At 39.8% G+C, this 24010-nt stretch overlaps 3 protein-coding genes across 3 annotated transcripts in view; 2 read left to right on the plus strand and 1 right to left on the minus strand.

Moving 5' to 3' along the window:
- Positions 1-24010, plus strand: part of gnpda2 (glucosamine-6-phosphate deaminase 2) — a 469370-nt gene that overhangs the window by 334479 nt on the left and 110881 nt on the right. The window lies entirely within an intron of this gene.
- Positions 1217-14294, minus strand: cenpu (centromere protein U). Its single transcript, XM_067456702.1, has 13 exons — positions 14105-14294; positions 13159-13261; positions 11758-11968; positions 11588-11681; positions 7678-7785; positions 6595-6691; positions 4329-4425; positions 4166-4244; positions 3609-3656; positions 3443-3504; positions 1941-2097; positions 1670-1833; positions 1217-1527 (listed from the first exon to the last, which is right to left on the minus strand). Exons 1-12 carry the CDS (start codon positions 14150-14152, stop codon positions 1711-1713), a joined length of 1227 nt encoding a protein of 408 aa, XP_067312803.1. The 5' UTR covers positions 14153-14294; the 3' UTR covers positions 1217-1527; positions 1670-1710.
- slc25a51b (solute carrier family 25 member 51b) lies at positions 14952-22920 on the plus strand. Its single transcript, XM_067456703.1, has 2 exons — positions 14952-15074; positions 20818-22920. Exon 2 carries the CDS (start codon positions 20876-20878, stop codon positions 21773-21775), a length of 900 nt encoding a protein of 299 aa, XP_067312804.1. The 5' UTR covers positions 14952-15074; positions 20818-20875; the 3' UTR covers positions 21776-22920.

Genomic DNA, 24010 nt, shown 5'->3' on the forward strand with positions numbered 1-24010 from the left:
TAATCATAGAGCTAAAAATGTAATTTCCAACATAAACTGGTAAATCTTGAATGCTTTTATAGCTCAGACTGAAGTTTGGTCTCTTTTTAAAGACGACTCTTAGCAGTGACAAAAGTTTAATAAGTGAAACTAAAAAAAGTTTTAGATGTGTACATTTATTATGAAAAAAAAGATATTTTTTAAAATTTGATATAAAATACTTATTTTCCTAAATTATTTTTACTCTAAACTGAGAAATTAGCAATAAATCTAAACAAGTTGTGCACCAAATTTGAGGTTGATATCTCAAAAAAATGGGCTTCTAGTGAGATTATGTTTGTGCGCTGAACCAAATGCTTCCCCTAGATGTAATTAATCTCCCACTCATTGTCAGTGCACTTATTTTTGACAGAGTGAGTGACATTTTTTTTTCAGGACTATTTAACCTTTTATAAATCATGTCCATGTTTTTGTGTGTTCACATAGCAAATGCCAAAACCTTTACCAAGTTTCGTACCCATTCCGATGAGTTAAGAAATAAAAAACATTTAAAAACAAATCCATCAAATCTTAGAATAAACTGACCAGTACTGTCAGAAAATATTCCTGATTCTCATTTGTGATGAGAATCAAAATATATTTCCAGAAGACTTTAAATAATATTTAATGAGTATTAAAGATACTGTATATACCCAAACATAAGATGCCGGCTTTCCCCCTTTACCCCCGTGATTTTGTCTATCGCGAATATAAGAAGACCCCCGTTTTTCAGCCTATTTTTAGGACACAAACCGTCTTATAATCGGGTATATAGGGTAATAAAACAGGTTGAGTTTAAGTAAGGGATAATGTCCACCCAGCCGGTTGTTATCGCAGAATAAACCCTTTCAGAGTGATCAGGACCCCGAGGCGAAGCGGAGCGTCACTCTGAAGGGGTTTATTCTGCGATAACAACCGGCTGGGCGGACATTATCCCGCTTATTACACGCCTACTAGTCTCAAATAAATTAGACACACAATATTGTCTTGAGATTAAATATTTTATTAGCTCTTACGCAAAGCTTCCGCGAAGAAAAACAGCTCCAACCTGATCTAAGCCTTTATCTATTGCTGCTAAATGTTGAGAATGAATGCCGTAAGGGTTAGTTCAGCCAAAAATGAAACCAAGCCTATGATTTACTCACCCTCAAGTCATTATAGGTGTTTATGACATTCTTCTGTCAGACAAATACAATCAGAGTTACATTTAAAAAGTCCAGGCTAACGTTAATCCCAGCAGTAGTTGGAGCTGTTTCTGAAGTCCATTAAATGCAGCTGTCCGTCAAATAACGTGCTCCACACGGCTCTGATGGGTTAATAGAGCCTTCTGATTCCAATCGATGCGTTTGTGTAAGAAAAATATCCATATTTAAAACTTTATAAAGGAAACCTGCCTTGAAGTCTTCCATTGTAACCCACGGCTGTTTAAGCCACAAGATGGCGCCAGCGTTAAGCACAGAAGTAGAACCGCTCAAGATAACTCGCAGTACCCGGATGAGCGGGTGTTATCTGGAAATAACATACCGCTGGAATGAGCGATTGACCAATCAGAATCAAGTATTTCACAGAGCAGTGTAATAAGTATATACACACAATACTTCAGTTACAATCAATTCTCAAAACAAATAAATAATGTGACAAACTACCATACCATTTAACGGTTTATTTGTTGAGCTGTACAGTGTGTGTTGATTATGGGTTTTCTGTTTCATCTAAAACCTGCTGCAGATTGTCATTGATGGTCTTTAGCTGATGTTCTGTTCCCATGATGCCCCTGGCTTCCATTAACATGGCAGGCATACAAGATGGACCATACTGTCAGACAAAACAGAACAATTAAAGGAGAAAAGGACAGAAGGGGATAAAGTGGTTTGCTTGTACAGATTTCAGTTGGAATGATGAACATCTGCAGACTTCCTCACCGTTTCCACTTCCACCGGATGAGCCTTGCGGTGCTTCAGGTACTTCCCGTTGAGCTCCTGCAGGCCGGTGAGCAAAGTGGAGCCTTCTCTCAGAGCTTTGAGTCTCAGCTCCATCTCATCATGAGCTTTCTGCAGCTCCCTCAGCTTCGCCTTTCCCCTGAGACCAGAAACAAACCACATATTACAGCCGTGCGATTCATCAAATGTGGCTTCCTTTGTCACACCTTTCATTCCTATTCATCAGGCAAACGAGCGTGCAGATCAAAATGCTTATGCTACTTCTAATGTCATTGGCACACCAGTCCGCAGGAAAATAGATATTTTACTTTATAACGTGTTGAATATGGACGTTTTTCTTACACCAACACATCTATTTGCTTCAGAAGGACTTTATTGACCCCTGGAGCCGTGTGGAGAACTTTTATAATGGATGGATGCACTTTTGGGCTCCCATTTACTGCCATTATAAAGCTTGGAAAAATCAGGATATTAACCTTAAGTGTCACTGGCCCACCGATGGGCCCATTTGCCACTGCATGTTTAAAACAATTCTAATCTAATGTTGAGAAACTATATATCATTCGAAAGCTTACGAACTCAAGATTCATCCTGTGCAAGCCGATTTGAAATCAGACCTTGCGTTACCATGGAAACGGTGCTCTAAATTATTCTAGCAGGGCTCCTCCCCAAGTGGCGTTGTCATGTTTCATATTTATTTAACATATTTATTTGATTTATAATAAAAACCTTTTCTAATCTTGACAAAACGCATATCGTCGGAAAGGTCTTAGTCTCACGGTTCTATATCTGCAAACTGTTTTGTGATATTTACAAAAAAATATATACATTTGACACAGGAAATTGCATTAAAAAAAATCAATGGAATTTCAATGACACCCGGTGGCTATTTGTGGTACAACGCCTAAACAAAATCTCATGGGAACTTCAATTTTTGTGATATCAACTTCAAATTTGGAACACAAATTGATTAGACATATGGCTTTGATTTGATAGTAATTTTAGAGTCCACATTATTTTGTAACATATATATTTTATATTAAATATTAAATATCTAGTACAGTATATTTGATTTACAGTACATTTAAACTTCCATAACTTTTTTATACTTACATTTTTTTAAGTGATTTCACTTGAGCAATACTCTGCTGACTGTCTTCTTTAAAATGAGACCAAACTTCTGTCTATATTCCAAAGCATTCTTGAATTGCAACCATTTAAGTTTGGATAGTGAATTTTCATGTATATTTTCAAAAAGGGGGGTGACACTTAAGGGGTTAAGATACTGTAACTCTGATTGCGTTCGTCTGAAAGAAGAATGTCATATACACCTAGGATGGTTTGAGGAGGGTGAGTAAATCATGGGCTAATTTTCATTTTAAAGTGAACGAACCCTTTAATTACCACAAAGTGAACACGGTTTTGGCAGATGGGTGTGACAAAAGAGCAAATAAAATCCAGTTTTTGTTCTTGTCAGTGCTTACTTAATGAGCTCATTACTGGCTTCCACAAGCCTGGTCCTCTTCTGATTAATAGCTCTATTGATCTGAAAGACAGAACCACACAGGTATGCCTTCAAAACAAACTATGCTATTAAATAATGGCGACGAGCAGTGTATTTACCAGACGAGTCACATAATGAAGACTTACCTTGTTATTTTCTCTTTTCACACTTTTGAGTTCCTTTGTCGCTGTGATCTGTGAACGAGTGGCTCGTTTATATCATTATGACAGCAGCAACACTTTCATTTATTCACTGCAAAAAATGCATTTCTTACTTATTGTATATAGTATTATATAGTATTTTTGTCCTGTTTCTAGTCTAAATATCTAAAAATTCTTGCATTAAGAAACATTTATTAGACAAGTACAAATTATTGTCTTGTTTTGGGGAAAAATAACTTAAAATGAAGAGAGTTTTTGCTTAAAATAAGATAAATAATCTGCCAATGGGGTAAGAAAAATAATCTTGTTTTACGATTATTTTTCTCACCCCATTGGTAGATTATTTATCTTATTTTAAGCAAAAACTCTCTTCATTTTTAGTTATTTTTCCCCAAAACAAGACAATTACTTTTGCTTGTCTAGTAAATACTTCTTGTTTTAAGAATTTTTAGATGTTTGGACCAGAAACAAGACAAAAATACTGAGTAAGAAAATCTTTTTTTGCAGTGTTCTCCATGAAAAGATGTGTAAAACGATCTCACTGTCTCTGAGAGCTGCTCCTCAAACGAGCGACTGACAGCATCGATGGAGCGTCGGGCCGCGTCGGAGTCGATGGTCTGCCTGCAAAGATCCAGAAGCAAACATCTGATGGTTTGATTTCTACTTATTTAGAAAAACACTGAACTGACAACACCTTTTACTTACTTATACTGAGTGACAAACTCCTGGAAAGCTTCGAGCACCACGTCAAGATCAGCTGGGCTTCTCAGATCTCGGGGTCTTTTAGACGGGCCAGTTGTCTCTGGAGAAGGACAGTTTAGCTTTTATCTAAAACAATTCGATCAGATCATGCATTCCCAGCACTGAGAGGAATCACTAAAGTTTGTAATGTTGCGATTCATCTCTGCTGTTTGGGTTAGCTCATGGCAATCTATATTTTTAAAGATGTTTTTGAAGTGGATATAGAGACAACGAACGGGAAAAAAACTTCCAGTACCAAGACAAGTACAAATAGAAACGGCACACATTTAAAATACATTGAATTAATAAAACATTTTGCACAATGTGTGTATTGCTGTCAAATGATTAATCACATTCAAAATCAAAAATATATGTATAATTATTATGAACATATTAATAAACACACATATTATACATTTAAGAAAAATGTGTTTATATTTATATTAAATAAATTATAAATGTATATAAATACACATATGCAAATATTTCTTAAATATAAATATGAGTGTGCATTTATATACATAATTATACACAGTACACACACATTCTTTTTATATATATATATATATATATACACACACACACACACACATATATACACATAATTAAAGGGGGGGGGTGAAACACTCAGTTTCAGTCAATCTCATGTCAATCTTGAGTACCTATAGAGTAGTATTGCATCCTTCATATCTCTAAAAAGTCTTTAGTTTTATTATATTTATAAAAGAAATATGGGCTTTACCGAGTCTTTCCGGAAAAAAACGAGCGGCTGGAGGCGTATCGTGTGGGTGGAGCTAAAGAATGACAAGCGCGAACAAAGCGGTGATGTCCTCAAGCGTGGAGAAACCCATGGCTATCTCAGCTAATACAGATAATGATCCAGAATCAGATCCGGAGGCTGAAATAAATTGAACAGGAGAAACAGCAGCAGCAGGACGTCCGTCTCTGTGGTATGGACTGTATTTAGTGGCCGGTCAACATCTGTGTGTCTTTACTCGCAGTTTATGAGGACATGATTCGGTTTATGGACTATTGTATGGGACTAAACCTTAGCAGTAGCAAGCAAAACGGTTTTGCACGTCAGACTAGTGTAACGTTATACAGAGAACAACAATGGAGTCCGTTAGCGCATTTGAATGACGAAGCGGCGATCGTGTCGTTTACTGATGTTTACTCGCGCGACGATAGCCGACAGCACAGACATTTGAAGCAGTTTTACTCACTGCCTGCTTCCAGGACCGAACCTTTATCGCTGGGACCGCTTCGTCAAAAACACACTTCTTTGGTATGATTTGATGAAGTCCTGTCCAGTGACCGTGGAGATCCGCGATGCTGTGAAGCTTCCCGTCATTTCTGCGTTCAAATGCAGCGCTGCCTTCCTGGAATGCTGTGCTGAAGCGTTGAAGTCGCTCGACGTCACCCAGAGGAATAAAGTGGAGCGCGGCGCGTCAGAAGTGTTCACGGACGACTGGATCTGCAGCTGAGCGAGTGTTTATGGGCGTGCATTTTCTCTCTCGCTCTAGTCACGCGCACACACACCCTACCGGGAGAAGAGCCGTACGGCCCATACAAGGACCTTCCGCTCTATTAACGTCAAGCCGACCCATACTCGAAAAAAACTCTCCGAAACTTGTGAGAAACCGGAAGGAGTATTTTTGACACAGAAATACTCCATCAAACGTCCAACATTAGTTTTTGAAACTTTGTCTAGGTTTAGGATGGGAATCCAAGTCTTTAACAGTGTAAAAAGCTCAGTATGCATGAAACAGCATTTCACCGCCCCTTTAATGTAACTTCATTGAATGTTAAGCCAATATATGAATTACTTATAGAATAAATACTAAATAGTACTAATATGAATATTATAAAGAATAATATTGGTGATATTAATATTATGTTTTAGGAATACAATACAATATATGATATTACATGTCATATTAATATTAGTAATCTTAACCCTCCGGTGCACTTTTGAATGAACATGTATTATTTGTTTTAAATTGTATTTCATTGAATGAAACTGTGACTTTTGTGGCACAGGCTATGTGAGCACATCATGGGGTTGTCAAAGGAAATTAATAATAATATAGCAAAATACTAATGTATTAATACATTTGTAAATATCTAAATGCCTCATATAAACCAAACAAAAAAGTAATTATGTCTGGAGACATTGTTCTCAGCAACTAAAAAAACATCACACATTTAAAATAACTTCCCAAATAAGTACCTGATGAGGATAAAGACTTCCTTTTGTGTTTGTGGCCGCTCTGCCGTCGAGCGGAGGATCTCCTCTTCGTCCCTTTAGACTTCTCCATGCTTTGGTGCTAGAAAGGACAGAAACAGAATAAGGCCAATATTTCACCTGTCATACAGTACAGGCCAAAATTTTGGACACATTACTATTTGTAATGTTTTTGAAAGAAGTTTCTTCTGCTCATCAAGCCTGCATTTATTTGATCAAAAATACAGAAAAATATGTAATATTGTGATTATATTATTACAATTTAAAATATTTGGTTTTCAATTTATTATACTTTAAATGATGATTTATTTCTGTGATCAGAGCTGAATGTTCAGGATGGTTCCTCCAGTCTTCAGTGATCATGATCCTTCAGAAATCATTCTCATGAGGATTCATTAGGAGTGTTGGAAACAGTTCTGCTGATTAATATTTTTTTTCATAACCTGTGATACTTTTTTATAATACTTTGATGAATAAAAAGTAAAACAATTAAAATATAAAAAAAGAAGCAAATGTTTTAAAAATAGAAATCTTTTGTAACAACAATATACACTATTGGTCAGTCATTTGGGGTTAGTCATTTTTTTTCTCTTTTTGTTGTTGAAATAAATCAATAATTTTATTCAGTAAGGATGTGTTAAATTGATACAAATTGGTAGTAAAGGAGATTTATATTATTCAAAAATAAAATAAATGCACCTTTTGAACCTTTTATTCATCGAATATATTAATCAGCAGAACTGTGTCCAACACTCCTAATGAATCCTCATCTGAGAATGATTTCTGAAGGATCATGATCACTGAAGACTGGAGGAATGATCCTGAACATTCAGCTTTGATCACAGAAATAAATCAGCATTTAAAGTATACTAAATTGAAAACCAAATATTTTAAATTGTAATAATATAATCACAATATTTTAAAAAAAATTCTGTATTTTTGATCAAATAAATGCAGGCTTGATGAGCAGAAGAAACTTCTTTCAAAAACATTACAAATGGTAATGTGTCCAAACTTTTGGCCTGTCCTGTGTGTGTAGATGCTGATGGCTGAAGACATGAGACTTACAAAACTTTCATCCTCATCGGTCAGCTCCTCTGAGGACGGCGGTGACCTCTGCGGTCTCGGAGCCGCTCCTGCGGTCTCTTTCGCTGACCTCTGACCTTTTCCTGCTTTCTGGAAAAATAAAAACATGCATTCCAAATAAACTCCTTTCCATGTCTCTCTCATGCATTAAAGACATCATGAAATTGAATGGGGGGAAAGAGAGGCAATTATTGTTTTATTGAATATTGCAGTGCTTATTATAAATGATTTATCCGTTCACAACATTATTGTTTTAAATTAATGTTCCTGGTAATCTTGAGTCAGAATATCTTCCCCTCTCTTCTATCTTCTCTGACGATAAGGGCGGGGCAACCTGTCACTAAAGTTGCGTAATGTTCACATTTTAGTACCGGTACTTGAGAGATAACAGACTGTATAAAACTAAAAAAAACAATAACTGTGCAGAAACTGTAAGTCATTATAGAAGTGTTATTGACATTATGCCAGAGCTGCCATTGTCTGTGATGTTTGTTCACTGTAATATTTACCAGTAAATAGTAGGCTATAGCTACTCAAATTAATTCATAAAAACAACCATGTTATTATTTTTTCTTTTTAATTAAATTTCTATGAAAAGATTTCCCACACATTCTGTGTTGTGTATTTTCTGGTAATCAAAAGAAGACAAAAAAATAATTAAACTTTTACAGTGCCTTGCGAAAGTATTCAGCCCCCTTGAACTTTGCGACCTTTTGCCACATTTTAGGCTTCAAACATAATGAGATGAAACTGTAATTTTTTGTGAAGAATCAACAACAAGTGGGACACAATCATGAAGTGGAATGAAATTTACTGAATATTTCAAACTTTTTTAACAAATCAAAAACTGAAAAATTGGGCGTGCAAAATTATTCGGCCCCTTTACTTTCAGTGCAGCAAACTCTCTCCAGAAGTTCAGTGAGGATCTCTGAATGATCCAATGTTAACCTGAATGACTAATGATGATAAAGAGAATCCACCTGTGTGTAATCAAGTCTCCGTATAAATGCACCCGCACTGTGATCGTCTCAGAGGTCCGTTTAAAGCGCAGAGAGCATCATGAAGAACAAGGAACACACCAGACAGGTCTGAGATACTGTTGAGGAGAAGTTTAAAGCCGGATTTGTAGTGTCTTTTAAAGGGTAACTAAACCCTAGAACAACTTTTTTTAGTTAATGATCTGCAAGAATGGAGCTTTATTATTATTGTTCATTGAGTCGAGTAAATGTTTTGACAGTTGGGTTTAAAGTGTTTAAATTCTATAATATATGGTATAAAAACGTCTTAGTGCTGCCCTCTTAAGGTTGAACGGTGGCTACTGCAGTTGAATTTTCCTATTGGACGTTATGGTACTTCGTTACGTAGGTTTGTACTTCCAACGGCTCACTATCCACGCCCCTGGCACGAGCTCACCACGCCCTGAGAAATGTTTTCCGTGATCACATGATGAGAACGGCTTCAGTCCAGTATGAGCGCTCATGCTAAATGAAGTAGAAACATTATGAATGAAACTTTCTCTTCACTTGCTTTCAACATCTTAATTAAGAAAATACAGATATATAATGCAGTTGTAAGTACATGTTAAGCTTTTCTTCTGATAGTTTTGCCACCTGTCATGTCTACAGATAATTTTCATACCTCAGACGCTTTCAGACAAACCCTGACACGCAAATGGTTGCCGTGGTAACGAACAACAAATCCGTAACGTGCTAGACTGCGGGCGTATGTAGTCTAACTTTTATTTAATGCATGAGGAATATTTAATATGAGGAAATCTGTTGTAATAGGCTATTAGGTTTGAACTTATTGGTCCTGCGCTTTTTGTGGCATTTAGTATAAGGATATGGCTGTTCAGTGTTCATAGATTAGTTAGTGATCTCATTCTCTCTTGCGCTGCTGCTTCGCTAGCATGAATGAATGAAAGCATCGTATGCATCGGGAGTTAAAGCAGTTTGAGCCAACAAACTCTGTGTCTACAGACATTTCACCCTCCTCCACTTCAGGTGAAGGTGGTGGAGAAAAGTCCTCTACTTTAGATGACCGCTCTGTTGCAAAACTACTGTCCTCACTCCAGTCACTATCAATCTTTGCGAGTCTGACAACTGTCGAACAAGTTGTCACTACGGGTCTCAGGTGCACGCCCCCCGCTCAGCGCCGCCCTCGTCTCGTCCCCTCTGCCTCCACTGGGCTCTGCCCACTTTTGCAGCATTTTTCAAATATTGCCAGAGGGCGGAGTTAGGCTGTGAACAGGGGTTTAGTTACCCTTTAAAGTTTACCACAAGCCTCCTGGGAGACACACCAAACATGTGGAAGAAGGTGCTCTGGTCAGATGAAACCAAAATTGAACTTTTTGGCAACAATGCAAAACGTTATGTTTGGCGTAAAAGCAACACAGCTCATCACCCTGAACACACACCATCCCCACTGTCAAACATGGTGGCGGCAGCATCATGGTGTGGGCCTGCTTTTCTTCAGCAGGGACAGGGAAGATGGTTAAAATTGATGGGAAGATGGATGGAGCCAAATACAGGACCATTCTGGAAGAACACCTGATGGAGTCTGCAAAAGACCCGAGACTGGGACGGAGATTTGTCTTCCAACAAGACAATGATCCAAAACATAAAGCACAATCTACAATAGAATGGTCCAAAAATAACCATATCCAGGTGTTCGAATGGCCAAGGCAAAGTCCAGACCTGAATCCAGTCGAGAATCTGTGGAAAGAACTGAAAACTGCTGTTCACAAACGCTCTCCATCCAACCTCACTGAGCTCCAGCTGTTCTGCAGGAGGAATGGGCAAACATTTCAGTCTCTCGATGTGCAAAACTGATAGAGACAAACCCCGAGAGACTCACAGCTGTAATCGCAGCAAAAGGTGGCGCTGCAAAGGGTTAACTTAAGGGGGCAGAATAATTTTGCACGCCCAATTTTTCAGTTTTTGATTTGTTAAAAAAGTTTGAAATATCCAATAAATGTCGTTCCACTTCATGATTGTGTCCCACTTGTTGTTGATTCTTCACAAAAAATTACAGTTTCATCTTATTATGTTTGAAGCCTGAAATGTGGCAAAAGGTCGCAAAGTTCAAGGGGGCCGAATGTTTTCGCAATGCTCTGTATGTCAAACAAAGCTGCACAACTGAGCTTTATACTGTTAAAATTAAAACATGGAAGAAAAATTGAGATATATTACTTAAAAAATAAAGTTTTGATAGTTTATAATTATTACATTAGTGTTAGTATTATTATTACACTGAGACATATCTAAATTCTACTGTACAACAGTAGCTAATATATTTCTCAAGTTAAACCAAACCTTTATTTTGACGGGGTGCTTTGATGGTTTGTGTGTGTTTATGACGGTAGTTTTTTCTCAAATGAAATGGTAAAGTGATAAAGTGACTCTCAGAGCGGCTCTAGATATGAAATTCATGCGTTCATGTCCTCGTATGAGATGGAAACGCGATTGTCATGCGCAATTCTGTGTGTGTGTGTGTGGGGGGGGGGGGGGGGGGGGGGGTAAATAAACAGCGGTTCAGTGCCATTCATTCACACAAACATGCAGGATTCGTAAATAGTCTTTTTGCCGTTTAATATTCACAGACACTAGCCTATATCACCAGATGTGTTCTCAGTTACTGAAATTTGGTACTGATTTATAATTACGGTAGTACCGAAGTGATTTGGTCAGTGCCTTAAAAAGTAAAGAGTTCGGTCCCCAATACTACCTGTCACTCACATGAGATCCACCAATAGCAGACCACAGCCATCCAATCAATCCCCCACGGACTAAATCAAGCCCCGCCCCACATTTGTTCTTGTTTGAGAAGCGTTTCACTCGGATATACGGCACAATAGAGAAGAAAAGTTCAGTTTCGGGCTGTAAATGCTCACCTTGGACGCAGCGCTCATTGGGACTCGTGTTCTCTTCTTCTCTGTATCCTCTCTGCCTTCTGATATGGTTGGTAAAAGTCTGTCTTTAGCTTTACTATGACACAGAAAGCCGTTGTGTTATTATTACGGTGATGCAGAAGCACAGCAGAAACCCCCTGATCTCGCTCTACCTGACGCCTTGATTTGGTGTCTGAGATGGTTCCTGGTTCTCCTTGGACGCGGCGCTCTTATTCAGTTCCTTGGTAAACGTTTGGGCCTTTTCCTTAGCCTTAGCCTTATGAGTCTCCCCAGGTGTGGCAGCTCGTGGTCGGACAGACCGCTGGTTCTGTGCCGGTCCAGGACTCAGATCTTCCTCTAAAGCGGTGCTGTGAAGTGGGTTCCCTGAAAAACACAGCAAGAGTCACACTAAAGTCACTTATTTCATCCAGAACACTTGCTTGTCAGTCCTTACACTAATGGCATTAAAGGGTTAGTTCACCCAAAAATGAAAACTCTGGCATTAATTCCTCATGTCGTTCAAAACCCGTCAGACCTCCGTTCATATTTGTGTTGAAATCTGATGGCTCAGAAAGGCCTTCATTGACACCAATGTCATTTCCTCTCTCAAGACCCACAAAGACACTAAATAACGACTTATATAGTGATGGCCGATTTCAAAACAAAGCTTTGAACCGTTATGAATCAGTGAATCGATTCATGATTCGGATCGCCAATGTCAGCAGTTTGACACGCGATCCGAATCATGAATCGATTCACTGATTAGTAACGGTTCGAAGCTTTGTTTTGAAATCGGCCCATCACTATATAAGTCGTTATTTAGTGTTTTTTTAGCGCACAAAAACTCTTTTCATCTCTTCATCAATGATTGTAGAGCCGCTGTAGTGAGATGGGCTTTGTAACGACGTCTTTAGTGCCTTTATGGGTCTTGAGAGAGGAAATTACATTGGTGTAAGCTACTTAAAATCACCAACACCTGTTCAAAAATAATTAGTCTTCCAACTCCCAATTTGTCAGCTCTGATTAACACTGCTATCATTCATAGAGCAAAGACTATTATACAAAATCCTAGTCACCCCCTCAATTAATGCTTCATCCTTCTTCCCTCAGGCCGGAGATACAGACAGCTACCCCATAAAAAATCACGCCTAGGAAAAAGTTTTGTACTTTCAGCAATAAGATCACTGAATTTACAGTGATTAATTCTCATATCTTATAGGTTTGTTGCTGATGCCTTCTGTGTATGTTTATATTTATGTGACCAATAATTTATGTATTCTGTGAAGTATGTGTATGTTATGTGTGCTGAATGTTGCACCTGGTACAGTCTGTGGAAGCATATTTCCTCTCCTGAGGACAATAGTATAAATCTGAAATTTGAAAAAGTGTTAATGAAGGCCTTTCTGAGCCATCGGATTTCAACACTAATATCTTCATCTCTGTGTGAAGATGAACGGAGGACTGACGGCTGGCCAACCACAGGAGGAATTAATGACACAATTTACATTTTTGGGTGAACTAACCTTTCAAAGCAAGTGTTTATTTACAGTAGACGTATTACAGGTTTGTCATACCATGTGGAGAATACTGATCTCCCTGGAAGAAGCTGGCTCTCTCTATGGATGAAATGTCCAGAGCTCGTGGAGACTCAGTGCCATCGCTGTTCTGTTTCGCTTTCTAATAAAGACAGAAATAAACAACCAGAGTCTGTCAAATGTGCCCAAACTTGCTTATAAAAGTGCTTAATATTGTGTAATAATTGCATGTACAATACAATGCATATATTATTAACTGGTACTTTAATCCACAAGTCAATCCTATATTACATATATAATATTATTTAATATTAGTGTTGTCAAATCAATTAATTTCAATTTATCGCATCTAACACAGTTTTTGTTTATATTATATATTCAAAAAAAAAACACACACACACAATTCTCTCGCTCTCTCAAATTCAGAAATGCTTTAATGGCATGAAAATGTAAATGATAAAATATTACTAAAGCTAGGAATATATGAGCATAAGTAATAATAATAATAATAATAATAATAATAATAATAATAATGATAATCTCTCTCTCTCTCTCTCTCTCTCTCTCTCTCACTATATATATATATATATATATATATATATATATATATATATATATAGTTGGTAAGTTAGTAATATTATTATTTATCATAAAATCAATAATAAACATTGTTATTACATAATATAAATGTGGCATTAAAACAACATGTTTCAGGAACTACAAGGGATAAAAACATAACACATAACGTATATAGACGTCATAATCATAATTTATTAATATTAAATACCGTATTATAAAAAACAATGACAGTATTACATAATATTGGTGATATATTATATTTTATGAATTTAAGTTAAAAAAACATACTACAATAAAATACTATGCAATGTATAATATTACGTGTGACATTAATATCATTAGCAATATTAAATACTAGAAATGTCAAAAATACAATTAATAAAATGTTTTTCTCATCAACACTCACCTGTAGCTCCCGCTGAACAGCTTTCAGTGTTTTCGCCATCCTACTCATCTTTACATAATTTTAATTATATACAATTATCTGCATAAACAACAGCAACAACGATCAGAAACTAAAAGTCCGTCAATGGAAGTGTTTTTACCGCGAATGTTTGAACCATAGGTTTGAACGCGAGAACTGAACAATCACAGTAACGGGGGGCGACTGAACAACGGTAGGCTAAGCGTTTCGTTTATATAAAAAGTAGAAATTATATTTTATTATTTATCTGTATTTATAATTTTAATTTATTTTAATGAAGAAAATGCATTTACTTTTCATACATTATTATTTTACAGATTAAAATACATTATTTAAACGTCCCCTACAAACGTAAATGGCAGATCCCGGTTTTGCGTAACGCGCACAAGGCGAGGCAACGCGTCATTTCAGTCTCTACTGCCCTCTGCTGTTCTGGCGACTGTGTTTTGTTGTGTTATTCAAAACAAATTGTCTTTACAAACAAAGATGTTCGTTTAATACATAATTTGGGTAAACATATGGGTGTTTGTAGTTATACCTCGCCTTGGTCTATTTGCAGTCATTAAAGTTTGTGAATTTGAAAACATTTAGATTTTAAACAGTATATTTTATTAAAAAGTAAATAAAAATATTATAAAGATTAAATAGCCTATATATACACAAATATTATAAACACATAATAATAATAATAATAATAATAATAATAATAATAATAATAATATACATTATGCAGTGTCGTGCGTCCAGCGTGCGCCCCCCAGTGGTTTTTACCTTACGATCGCCACGCAGAGTGGAAACACTACAAGCAATTCTTTCGCGGCTACTTCCGGTCGCTCACTCTCACATCTGAAGTGGAAACACTAGAAACTTAAGGACGCGTTTCCGCCTCACACTCACACTGACACAAACCAGCCCAACAGAGCCGTGACTTTCCCCGGACCGCAACCACAAGGTAGTCAACTACATACATTTAGCGCTACGAAATACTCAGCTTCAAATACTTACACATATAAACACTTTTTAAAGTAAGATCTCCCGGTGTAAACACCTGAACTTGTGCTGTCACAGGATTAGCATGAACAGTTAGCTTCGATGTAGGTGTGTTTTTACAGTGACACAAAACACATTTAAGCTTTTAAACTTAAATATAGAGTTAATGTATGTACATTTAAGTGATATTTGAGAGTTATTGACACAGTAAGGACGCGCTGTGGTCAAAAAAGAGCAACACAACGTAGTTTACACAGAGAAAAAAAAATATATTGGTGTCATATGACGCATTTAATCTGATATATTGGTGTTTTTGTGTGCCTATCCTCTATTTTGGCACTGTAGTGATAGCAGCAGCCTGTTAGCTGGGTTTATTTATCAAAGGTGCTGATTAATATTATAATATTAATGTAATGGACACATCTGAGTCCCTCATTTTGCTTTGGCTTTGATCAGCTCTGGCTTTCTGAGATGATTTTTAGTAAGTCAGACATATCATATCATTAGCCACACATATTTAAAGTCCTTTATGAGTGGTGTGTGATTCTCTAAAGTCACATTTAAGTGTTAAATGGGTTAAAGAGGCACTGAGCTGTCAACACCATCAGCTGTCACTCATGAGGGTTTTGTTCTGATAAATGAGGTTTGAGTTATGCATCTGTCTTGTTATCATGACAGCAGATTATGGCACGACCCAATCCTCTCCATGACCTTCAGGAGTCCCCATAGGATCTTCCCCGACCTCCACATGTGTGGTGTTATTTTTGGAGAAGTCTTGCACATGCTTGTAGTGCATTCACCCTCCTGGGTTTCTTTTGAGCAACTTTAAGGAGTGAGTCAATGTCAAAACGAGACTGTGTGTTACACCCTCATGTGCTTTCAGACCCGCACAACTCACCGAAACACAGGAGACGACGTTTAGTGAAGTTACACGGCCCTTTCACAGAGGAAAAGGCCAATCACAGGACAGTAAAGCGACTTACATGACTATACAGTTGCAAGAAAAAGTTTGTGAACCGCTTGCAGAATATGTGAAAATGTGAATAATTTAAAGAAAATAAGAGGGTCATACAAAATGCATGTAATTTGTTTAGTACTGTCCTGAATAAGATTTTTACATAAAAGTGAAAAAAAAATGCTGAATTTAAAAAATTGACCGTGCTCAACAGTTTACACACCCTTGATTCTTAATCCTGTGTGTCATTCCCTGACGATCCACAGGTGTGTGTGTGTGTGTGTGTGTGCACTCGCGGGTGTGTGTCATTCCCTGACGATCCACAGGTGTGTGTCTGTGTGTGCACGCGCGGGTGGGTGTCATTCCCTGACGATCCACAGGTGTGTGTCTGTGTGTGCACGCGCGGGTGGGTGTCATTCCCTGACGATCCACAGGTGTGTGTCTGTGTGTGCACGCGCGGGTGGGTGTCATTCCCTGACGATTCAAGGGTGAGTGTGACGTCAGTTTAACTGATCAGGACAAACAAGAGATTCAAGAACAACCATCACAAAGCACACAGCTGTTGCGTGGATCATCAGGGAAACGCGCGCGCACACGCACAGAGCCGTGGATCATCAGAGAACGACACAAACACACACACAGCCGTGGATCATCAGGGAAACGCGCGCACACACACGCACAGAGCCGTGGATCATCAGAGAACGACACAAACACACACACAGCCGTGGATCATCAGGGAAACGCGCGCACACACACGCACAGAGCCGTGGATCATCAGAGAACGACACAAACACACACACAGCCGTGGATCATCAGGGAAACGCGCGCACACACGCACAGAGCCGTGGATCATCAGGGAGCCACACACACACACACACAGCCGTGGATCATCAGGGAAACGCGCGCACACACACGCACAGAGCCGTGGATCACCAGGGAACCACACAAACACACACAGCCGTGGATCATCAGGGAACCACACACACACACACAGCCGTGGATCACCAGGGAACCACACAAACACACACAGCCGTGGATCATCAGGGAACCACACACACACACAGCCGTGGATCATCAGGGAACCACACAAACACACACAGCCGTGGATCATCAGGGAACCACACAAACACACACAGCCGTGGATCATCAGGGAACCACACAAACACACACAGCCGTGGATCATCAGGGAACCACACACACACACACAGCCGTGGATCATCAGGGAACCACACAAACACACACAGCCGTGGATCATCAGGGAACCACACACACACACAGCCGTGGATCATCAGGGAACCACACAAACACACACAGCCGTGGATCATCAGGGAACCACACACACACACAGCCGTGGATCATCAGGGAACCACACAAACACACACAGCCGTGGATCATCAGGGAACCACACACACACACAGCCGTGGATCATCAGGGAACCACACACACACACAGCCGTGGATCATCAGGGAACCACACACACACACACAGCCGTGGATCATCAGGGAACCACACACACACACACAGCCGTGGATCATCAGGGAACGACACACACACACACAGACATGGATAATCAGGGAACGACACACACACACACAGACATGGATCATCAGGGAACCACACACACACACACAGCCGTGGATCATCAGGGAACGACACACACACACAGACATGGATCATCAGGGAACGACACAAACACACACAGCCGTGGATCATCAGGGAAACGCATACACACACAGACATGGATCATCAGGGAACGACACACACACAGACATGGATCATCAGGGAACGACACAAACACACACAGCCGTGGATCATCAGGGAACGACACACACACACAGACATGGATCATCAGGGAACGACACAAACACACACAGACATGGATCATCAGGGAACGACACAAACACACACAGCCGTGGATCATCAGGGAAACAAGGTCATTTTAAGGTCATTTTTTTGTTTATATGTAATTTTTTTGTAACATAAATATCTTATTCAGGACAGCATTAAATAAATAATAACATGCATTTTGTATGATCTTCTTATTTAGTTAAAATTATTCACAGATTCTGTGGTTCTTGTGCTATATTCCTTCTGAAAATCCCCCTCTTCAAGTCTCATTTAACATTATTAACAAAACGCTCGCACTGCTTGGTGCCAAGTTTAACGCATGCGTTAGAAGAGATCTCCTGTATGTCACGTAATGTCATACAAATGCTATGAAACCATCAGACTATATATATATATATATTAAAACTGTAAAGGTTAGTGTATGTGAAGCTGCTTAAAGATATGATTAAAATCTACAGATAGATAAAGTGCAATAAAATAAACATCTAAATGTGTGTTTGGAAAATGCAAACTCTCAGAATTGACCCGTGCATGAGGTTTCGCCTGTGCCTTGAGATGATCGCGCACTCGTATGCTCACTTTTGATTAATTAAATGGGAATTATCTTACCATAAGACAAACAATATAAAGGTGATTTGAGTCTAAAAGGCCCTCCTGCCCCCGTCCTGTCTGGGACGCTTGATCTTTGGTTAGGTAACGTGTCTTATCTCAGCAGTTAGTGACGCAAAATGATTTCAAAAGTTTAGACTCTACCTGCAACCACTGGTCAATAAAACCAGATCAGATCTCACACGACTCGGAGATGAAGCTCGTTACTCGGACTGTGGGACAAATGATCATATCGTTACCGATAATTTGAGGATATTTTCTGAGTGTGTGTATTGTGTTGGTACTCTGGCAGGTTTATTAACACTGCCGTGGACTGACTCATAAAGCAAATTAAAATGCCTAAAACCACTCGCATATTGTAGAAATTGGCCATACAGTGCAAAATATGTGGTCAAATGGGCGATTATGCTAATTATGCAAATTGCTCAACATATGCAAATTAGCATCCAGCTGTTTTTGTATGCTGGGGAGCCATACTTCACATTTCTGCAATAAAACTGCTGTCTGACAGCACATCAACGCCAGACCATTTTATTTCGCTCTCATTGAAAGCATCAACGCTTCCCACAAATGCACGCTGCCAATTACCATTAAGTTACAAACAACACAATACACACATGGATTTGTAAGCTCAGCGTTAAACAAATACACACATCCTGTGACGCTATAATTCAGTGCACAGTTAAATGCACAGCCATTCGCAATTTGTTCTCTGCATCGGAAATATATATGAACATGCTGTTGCATCTTTGATAACTTATTATAAGCTTATTTTGTGGAGTTTTATATGCCGTTTGTTTGGTTAAATGGTCGTAAAGAGCGGTAACACTCACAGTGTGGATGAATTGCGTTTGTGTGAAGACTCAGGATCTATTGAAGAGAACGTAGGCAACGCAGAAAACTCTTACAAAGCAGAAAAAACACTAGTTTTGGATCCATTAATGCATCTCTCACTTGCTGTATGGAATCTCACTGTTTGATGTGCCAGTCTATCAGCACGTGATGAAAAAGAGAAGAGCTTCACGATAAGTGTGTATCTTGTAGTTTAGGGTGAAATCAGTACAATGACAATTTGAGCGAAATATAATCTAAGATTTAATATAAAACCTTGAAATGGCGCTCTGTGGCGTGGCTGGATTTTAAAGGGGCGGTTCCGTGTTTTTTTTTTTAGGCTTGGTTGTGTTTATGGGCCACAGTATAACATGTCTTAATACTTCTTCTTTTTTAAACGCTGTATTTTTCTTCTATTCTCCCTTTATTCCCCTCCGCTGTCTGTGCTTTGAACGGCTCGTTTGCTTCCTGCTTCTATGAAGCCCCTCCCTCAGAAAAACGCAATGGTCTTAGATTGGTCAGATGGCCAAATGTAGTTTCCTGTATTTTTATTGGCTGAAGTGCCAAGCACAGGTTAAGGCCACGCCCCTTCCCATTACGTGCAGAAGTCACATCTGCGGAGACTAGCGAGGGTTTATGATGTCACCAACCCAGGAAGAAGCTTGTTGTAGTCCAAACCGGCCGCTTTTGTAGGCAATAAACTGCTGTAACTTTAAAAGACAATATCTCCGTTTGCATTGAACTTTCAGCGCTGTAACTTTGCAGATACTGTTTATGCTTAAGCAGCGACATTACACACTAACTAAAGTTACAAAAGTCAAATCGCATGAAACCGCCCCTTTAAACAACTTCCTGAGTTGCTGCTGACAGGCGTCGAATGCCGCCTCCGGTGTGTGTACACATTTAATGTGTTTGAATTTTAAAGGTGCGAAGCTTAGCGGCCTTAAAGGGGTCGCACACACCGGACGTGAAGCTCAGCGCCGCGCCACGTCTTTAAAATATTGAGCACCCCCACATTGCCAGAATTGTATGATCCTCGTTTCATAAAACCCGCGAAGATTCGACCGTGAGATCGGTGGTCAAATCCGGCTCCGCATATCGATGCATCGAATCTTCGACTATTCGGGGTCACCCCTACTGTAAACGCACCATTACTCATTACATTTACTGTCCGCTTTATTTTCTGTCTTTTAGAGGCTGGAATGGGGCGTTTGAATATGTTATATTATTTATTTTAATAGTTAAAAAAGTACAACAAATGTTACAATTTAAAAATTGTTGAAAGGTGTCTTTTTAATAAATGCAACACATTCCTAAAGTCATGTGAAATAATCGTGTTACATAATCGTGATTTCAATATTGACCAGAATAATCGTGATCAATATTTTTCCATAATCGAGCAGCCCTGTGAACGCAGCATTACTCATTACAGTTACTGATCACTTTTTTCTGTCTTTTACAGGCTGGAATGGGCGTTTGCCTGGATCGCTTCTGCTGACCCGTCAGATGCTTAGTTTCCTATGGGGGTCGTTACTACTATGGACCCACAGGGCGAGTTGGGTAAGGGTGGCCACGCACTAATCGGAGCCGATCTGGGCGCTCGAGGAAAGCACTATGTGTGCGGCTCGTTTGCGGCATTCACCAATATCATCGTGACCTTCCCCATTCAGAAAGTCTTGTTTCGGCAGCAGCTCCACGGGGTGCGGATGAGCGAGGCGGTGCGTCAGCTGCAGCGGGACGGGTTGGGCCGTCTGTACAGAGGGCTCGTGCCGCCCCTCCTGCAGAAATCCACCACCGTGGCCATCATGTTCGGCTTGTATGAGGATTTTTCCCGGCTGCTTTTGCGGCAGGCCCGCAGTAGTGGCACTCCTGAGATCATTACGCGGAGCGCAGCCGCAGCATTGGCTGGCACGGCCGAAGCCGCCCTTACGCCTTTCGAACGAGTGCAAACTCTGCTCCAGGATCACCGGCACAACGGCCGATTTAACAACACCGCCCACACTTTCAGGACTCTTTTGCGGGAGTACGGCGTGAGGGAGTGTTACCGCGGCCTCGTGCCGATTTTGCTGCGAAACGGGCCGAGTAACATTCTGTTTTTTGGGCTGCGCGGGCCTATTAAACAGCGGCTGCCTGACGCCCGAACTCGGGCCGGTCACATGGCCAATGACTTTGTGTGCGGCGGGCTTTTGGGCGCGGCCCTCGGCATCATGTTTTACCCGCTAAACGTGGTCAAATCCCGAGCGCAGGCCCAGGTTGGGGGGGAGTTCGTTCCCTGCCGTCAGGTGTTAATGACGGTTTGGCGGGAAAGAGGCGGGAGCATCGTCCTACTTTTCCGCGGAGCGACGCTCAACTACCATCGCTCGCTCCTGTCCTGGGGGATCATCAATGCAACTTACGAGCTTCTCCTAAAAGTTTTCTGAGGGATAACACCGTGCACTTTTTCCAAACCAAGCCAAAATTGCGAGTGCGTTTTCCCTCTTTAAAAGAGGCGTGGACACTGCCAGCCGCACTTAAAAGCACTTAAGAATGAAAACACTACCCCTCATGGTTGTGCATTTCTTCTGTGGGACGTAAAATGATATTTTGAAGTAATTTGCCAGTTTTGGTCGCCATTGACTTCCATTGTATGGACAAAAAGTCAGAATTGTTTGGACACTGCCAGCCGCATTTAAAGGGATAGTTCACCCAAAAATGCTAATTCTGTCATTATTTACTCACCCTCATGTTTTTCCAAACCTTCCAAATATCTTCTTTTGTGTTCAGCAGAAGAAACTCATTCAGGTTTGGTACAACATGAGGGTCAGTAAATGATGACAGAATTAGCATTTTTGGGTGAACTATCCCTTTAAAAGCACTTAAGAATGAAAACACTACCCCTCATGGTTGTGCATTTCTTCTGTGGGACGTGAAATGATATTTTGAAGTAATTTGCGAGTTTTGGTCGCCATTGACTTCCATTGTACGGACAAAACATTTGGAAGTCAGAAATGTTTGGTTTCCAGCAAATCTTCCTTTGAAATGCATGCTGGTTTGAAACCCCATGAGGGGGATTTAAATGCTAGTATTTTCATTTTTAGGTGAAATATCTCTTAACACCTGCACTTAATAATCTGCGTTCGTTGCCGATGCTGACGTATAAAGTCCGCCCTTATTACTCGGCTACTAGTGTTGTGTAATGTGGCTTTCGTGTGTTTTGTATTGGCTCTTTTACTCACTGTTTGGGGGTCTGTGGGACACGGATGGAGAAAGCACAGTGTTGCACTACTGACAGTATGTTTCTACTTATAATTGCAAAGCAAGCCATGCGTCTTGATGCGCGTTACGTGCAGGTTGACCAGAGAGAGCGAGACGTCTGTACAAGCCCGTGATGTTATTGTGTTTGCCAATCAGTCAGAAAAAAACATCCAATGTATTCAAAGATGTGTGATCCTTTTCATGAAATGCTATTTTTATGTGACAAGCGTTTTGCGACATTAATGAAATTTTCACTTTGTTGTGGGTGAAAAGTAATTATTCAGATTGCATTCTGGGTGTCATTATTAAAGTTTATGATGGTCAAAAATCATTTCTTTGTCTGTTCCTCGTTTTTCAGCAGCAAAAATTCTAAATTGTACATTTGACTTGAAAAGCATTGGTGTCATTTTTACTGAAAGATTGTTTTAAAATGCCATCTTTTGACTAAAATGCAAGTCAGTGCCACACAAGTCCTTCACAGTGATGGCAATCCCATAATGCATTACAAACACCGTGAAAAAATCAATACAAGTTGGTGTAGAGGAATATATGGAAGCCCGTTTCCGCCACTAAATTAAAAAAATTGACTTTATATTTCCGAATCCTGACTTTATAACTCGCAATTGTGAGAAAAAGTCAGAATTCTGAGATTAAAAGTGACAATTAAAGCCGCACTTGGCTACTTTTGCTCTCGGGGTCCCCCCACAGTTTGGAAAAAATAATGTCCTCCACTACTGTTGTAAGCTCTGTCATCCTACATCAGGGGATGCCATCGCGCGTGCATTTGTTGACATGACAACCCTGATAGCCCTGAACTAGTGATGCGCGGGTCGTCTCATAACCCGCGGACCCCGTATGTCTATTTAATGGTTGCGGGGCGGGTGGTAAAAATATATACAGTGGTGCGGGGCGGGCCAAATAACTTCATAAAAGCGTCCCGTGGGTCGGTGCAGCACTAACAGTTCCCCTGAGCACTGCAGGAGGAGTTCACATGCAGCTGTTCTTCTGGCGGCGCGTGTGAAATCTCTTCATCCCAGGTACAGTCAGTGGCATATGCTTCAGCATGTCATATGAATATCATTTCATGGGTTTTATTTTTTCTTTCAAACGCTAAATAATCACGATGCTCACGTTTACAAGCCAGCGTCATTATAGTAGTCTATTGGTTAGCGTTTTACAGAATCTATGATACTTCAGTTCAGTGTTTGAGTGGTCGGTAATCACCGTAACAAGCAGGACAGCATCGGTCGGGCACGCCTCCTTCAGCTCACGCCGACGAGCAAACGCTGGTCACATGTTGATCCTCGTCCTGCCTTTAATCACATCACTTTTTCCGTTTCCTCTTATTGCTTTCCTCTAACAAAACCTTTTCTTTCTTATTTGTCTCTGCTGCTTCGGACATGACTATATTATCCGACGAA

This window comes from Pseudorasbora parva, chromosome 11, assembly GCF_024679245.1.
Source record: "Pseudorasbora parva isolate DD20220531a chromosome 11, ASM2467924v1, whole genome shotgun sequence".
Classification (NCBI taxonomy): Eukaryota; Metazoa; Chordata; class Actinopteri; order Cypriniformes; family Gobionidae; genus Pseudorasbora; species Pseudorasbora parva.

What these genes read in the sequence shown, in the direction of transcription:
- slc25a51b (XM_067456703.1), top strand. Translation starts at nt 20,876, where the DNA reads ATGGGGGTCGTTACTACTATGGACCCACAGGGCGAGTTGGGTAAGGGT.
- cenpu (XM_067456702.1), bottom strand. Translation starts at nt 14,152, where the DNA reads ATGAGTAGGATGGCGAAAACACTGAAAGCTGTTCAGCGGGAGCTACAG. An exon ending in CTGTTCAGCGGGAGCTACAG is followed by an intron (nt 13,262 to 14,104) that starts GTGAGTGTTGAT and finishes TGTCTTTATTAG; the next exon opens with AAAGCGAAACAGAACAGCGA. An exon ending in AGATCAGTATTCTCCACATG is followed by an intron (nt 11,969 to 13,158) that starts GTATGACAAACC and finishes TGTGTTTTTCAG; the next exon opens with GGAACCCACTTCACAGCACC.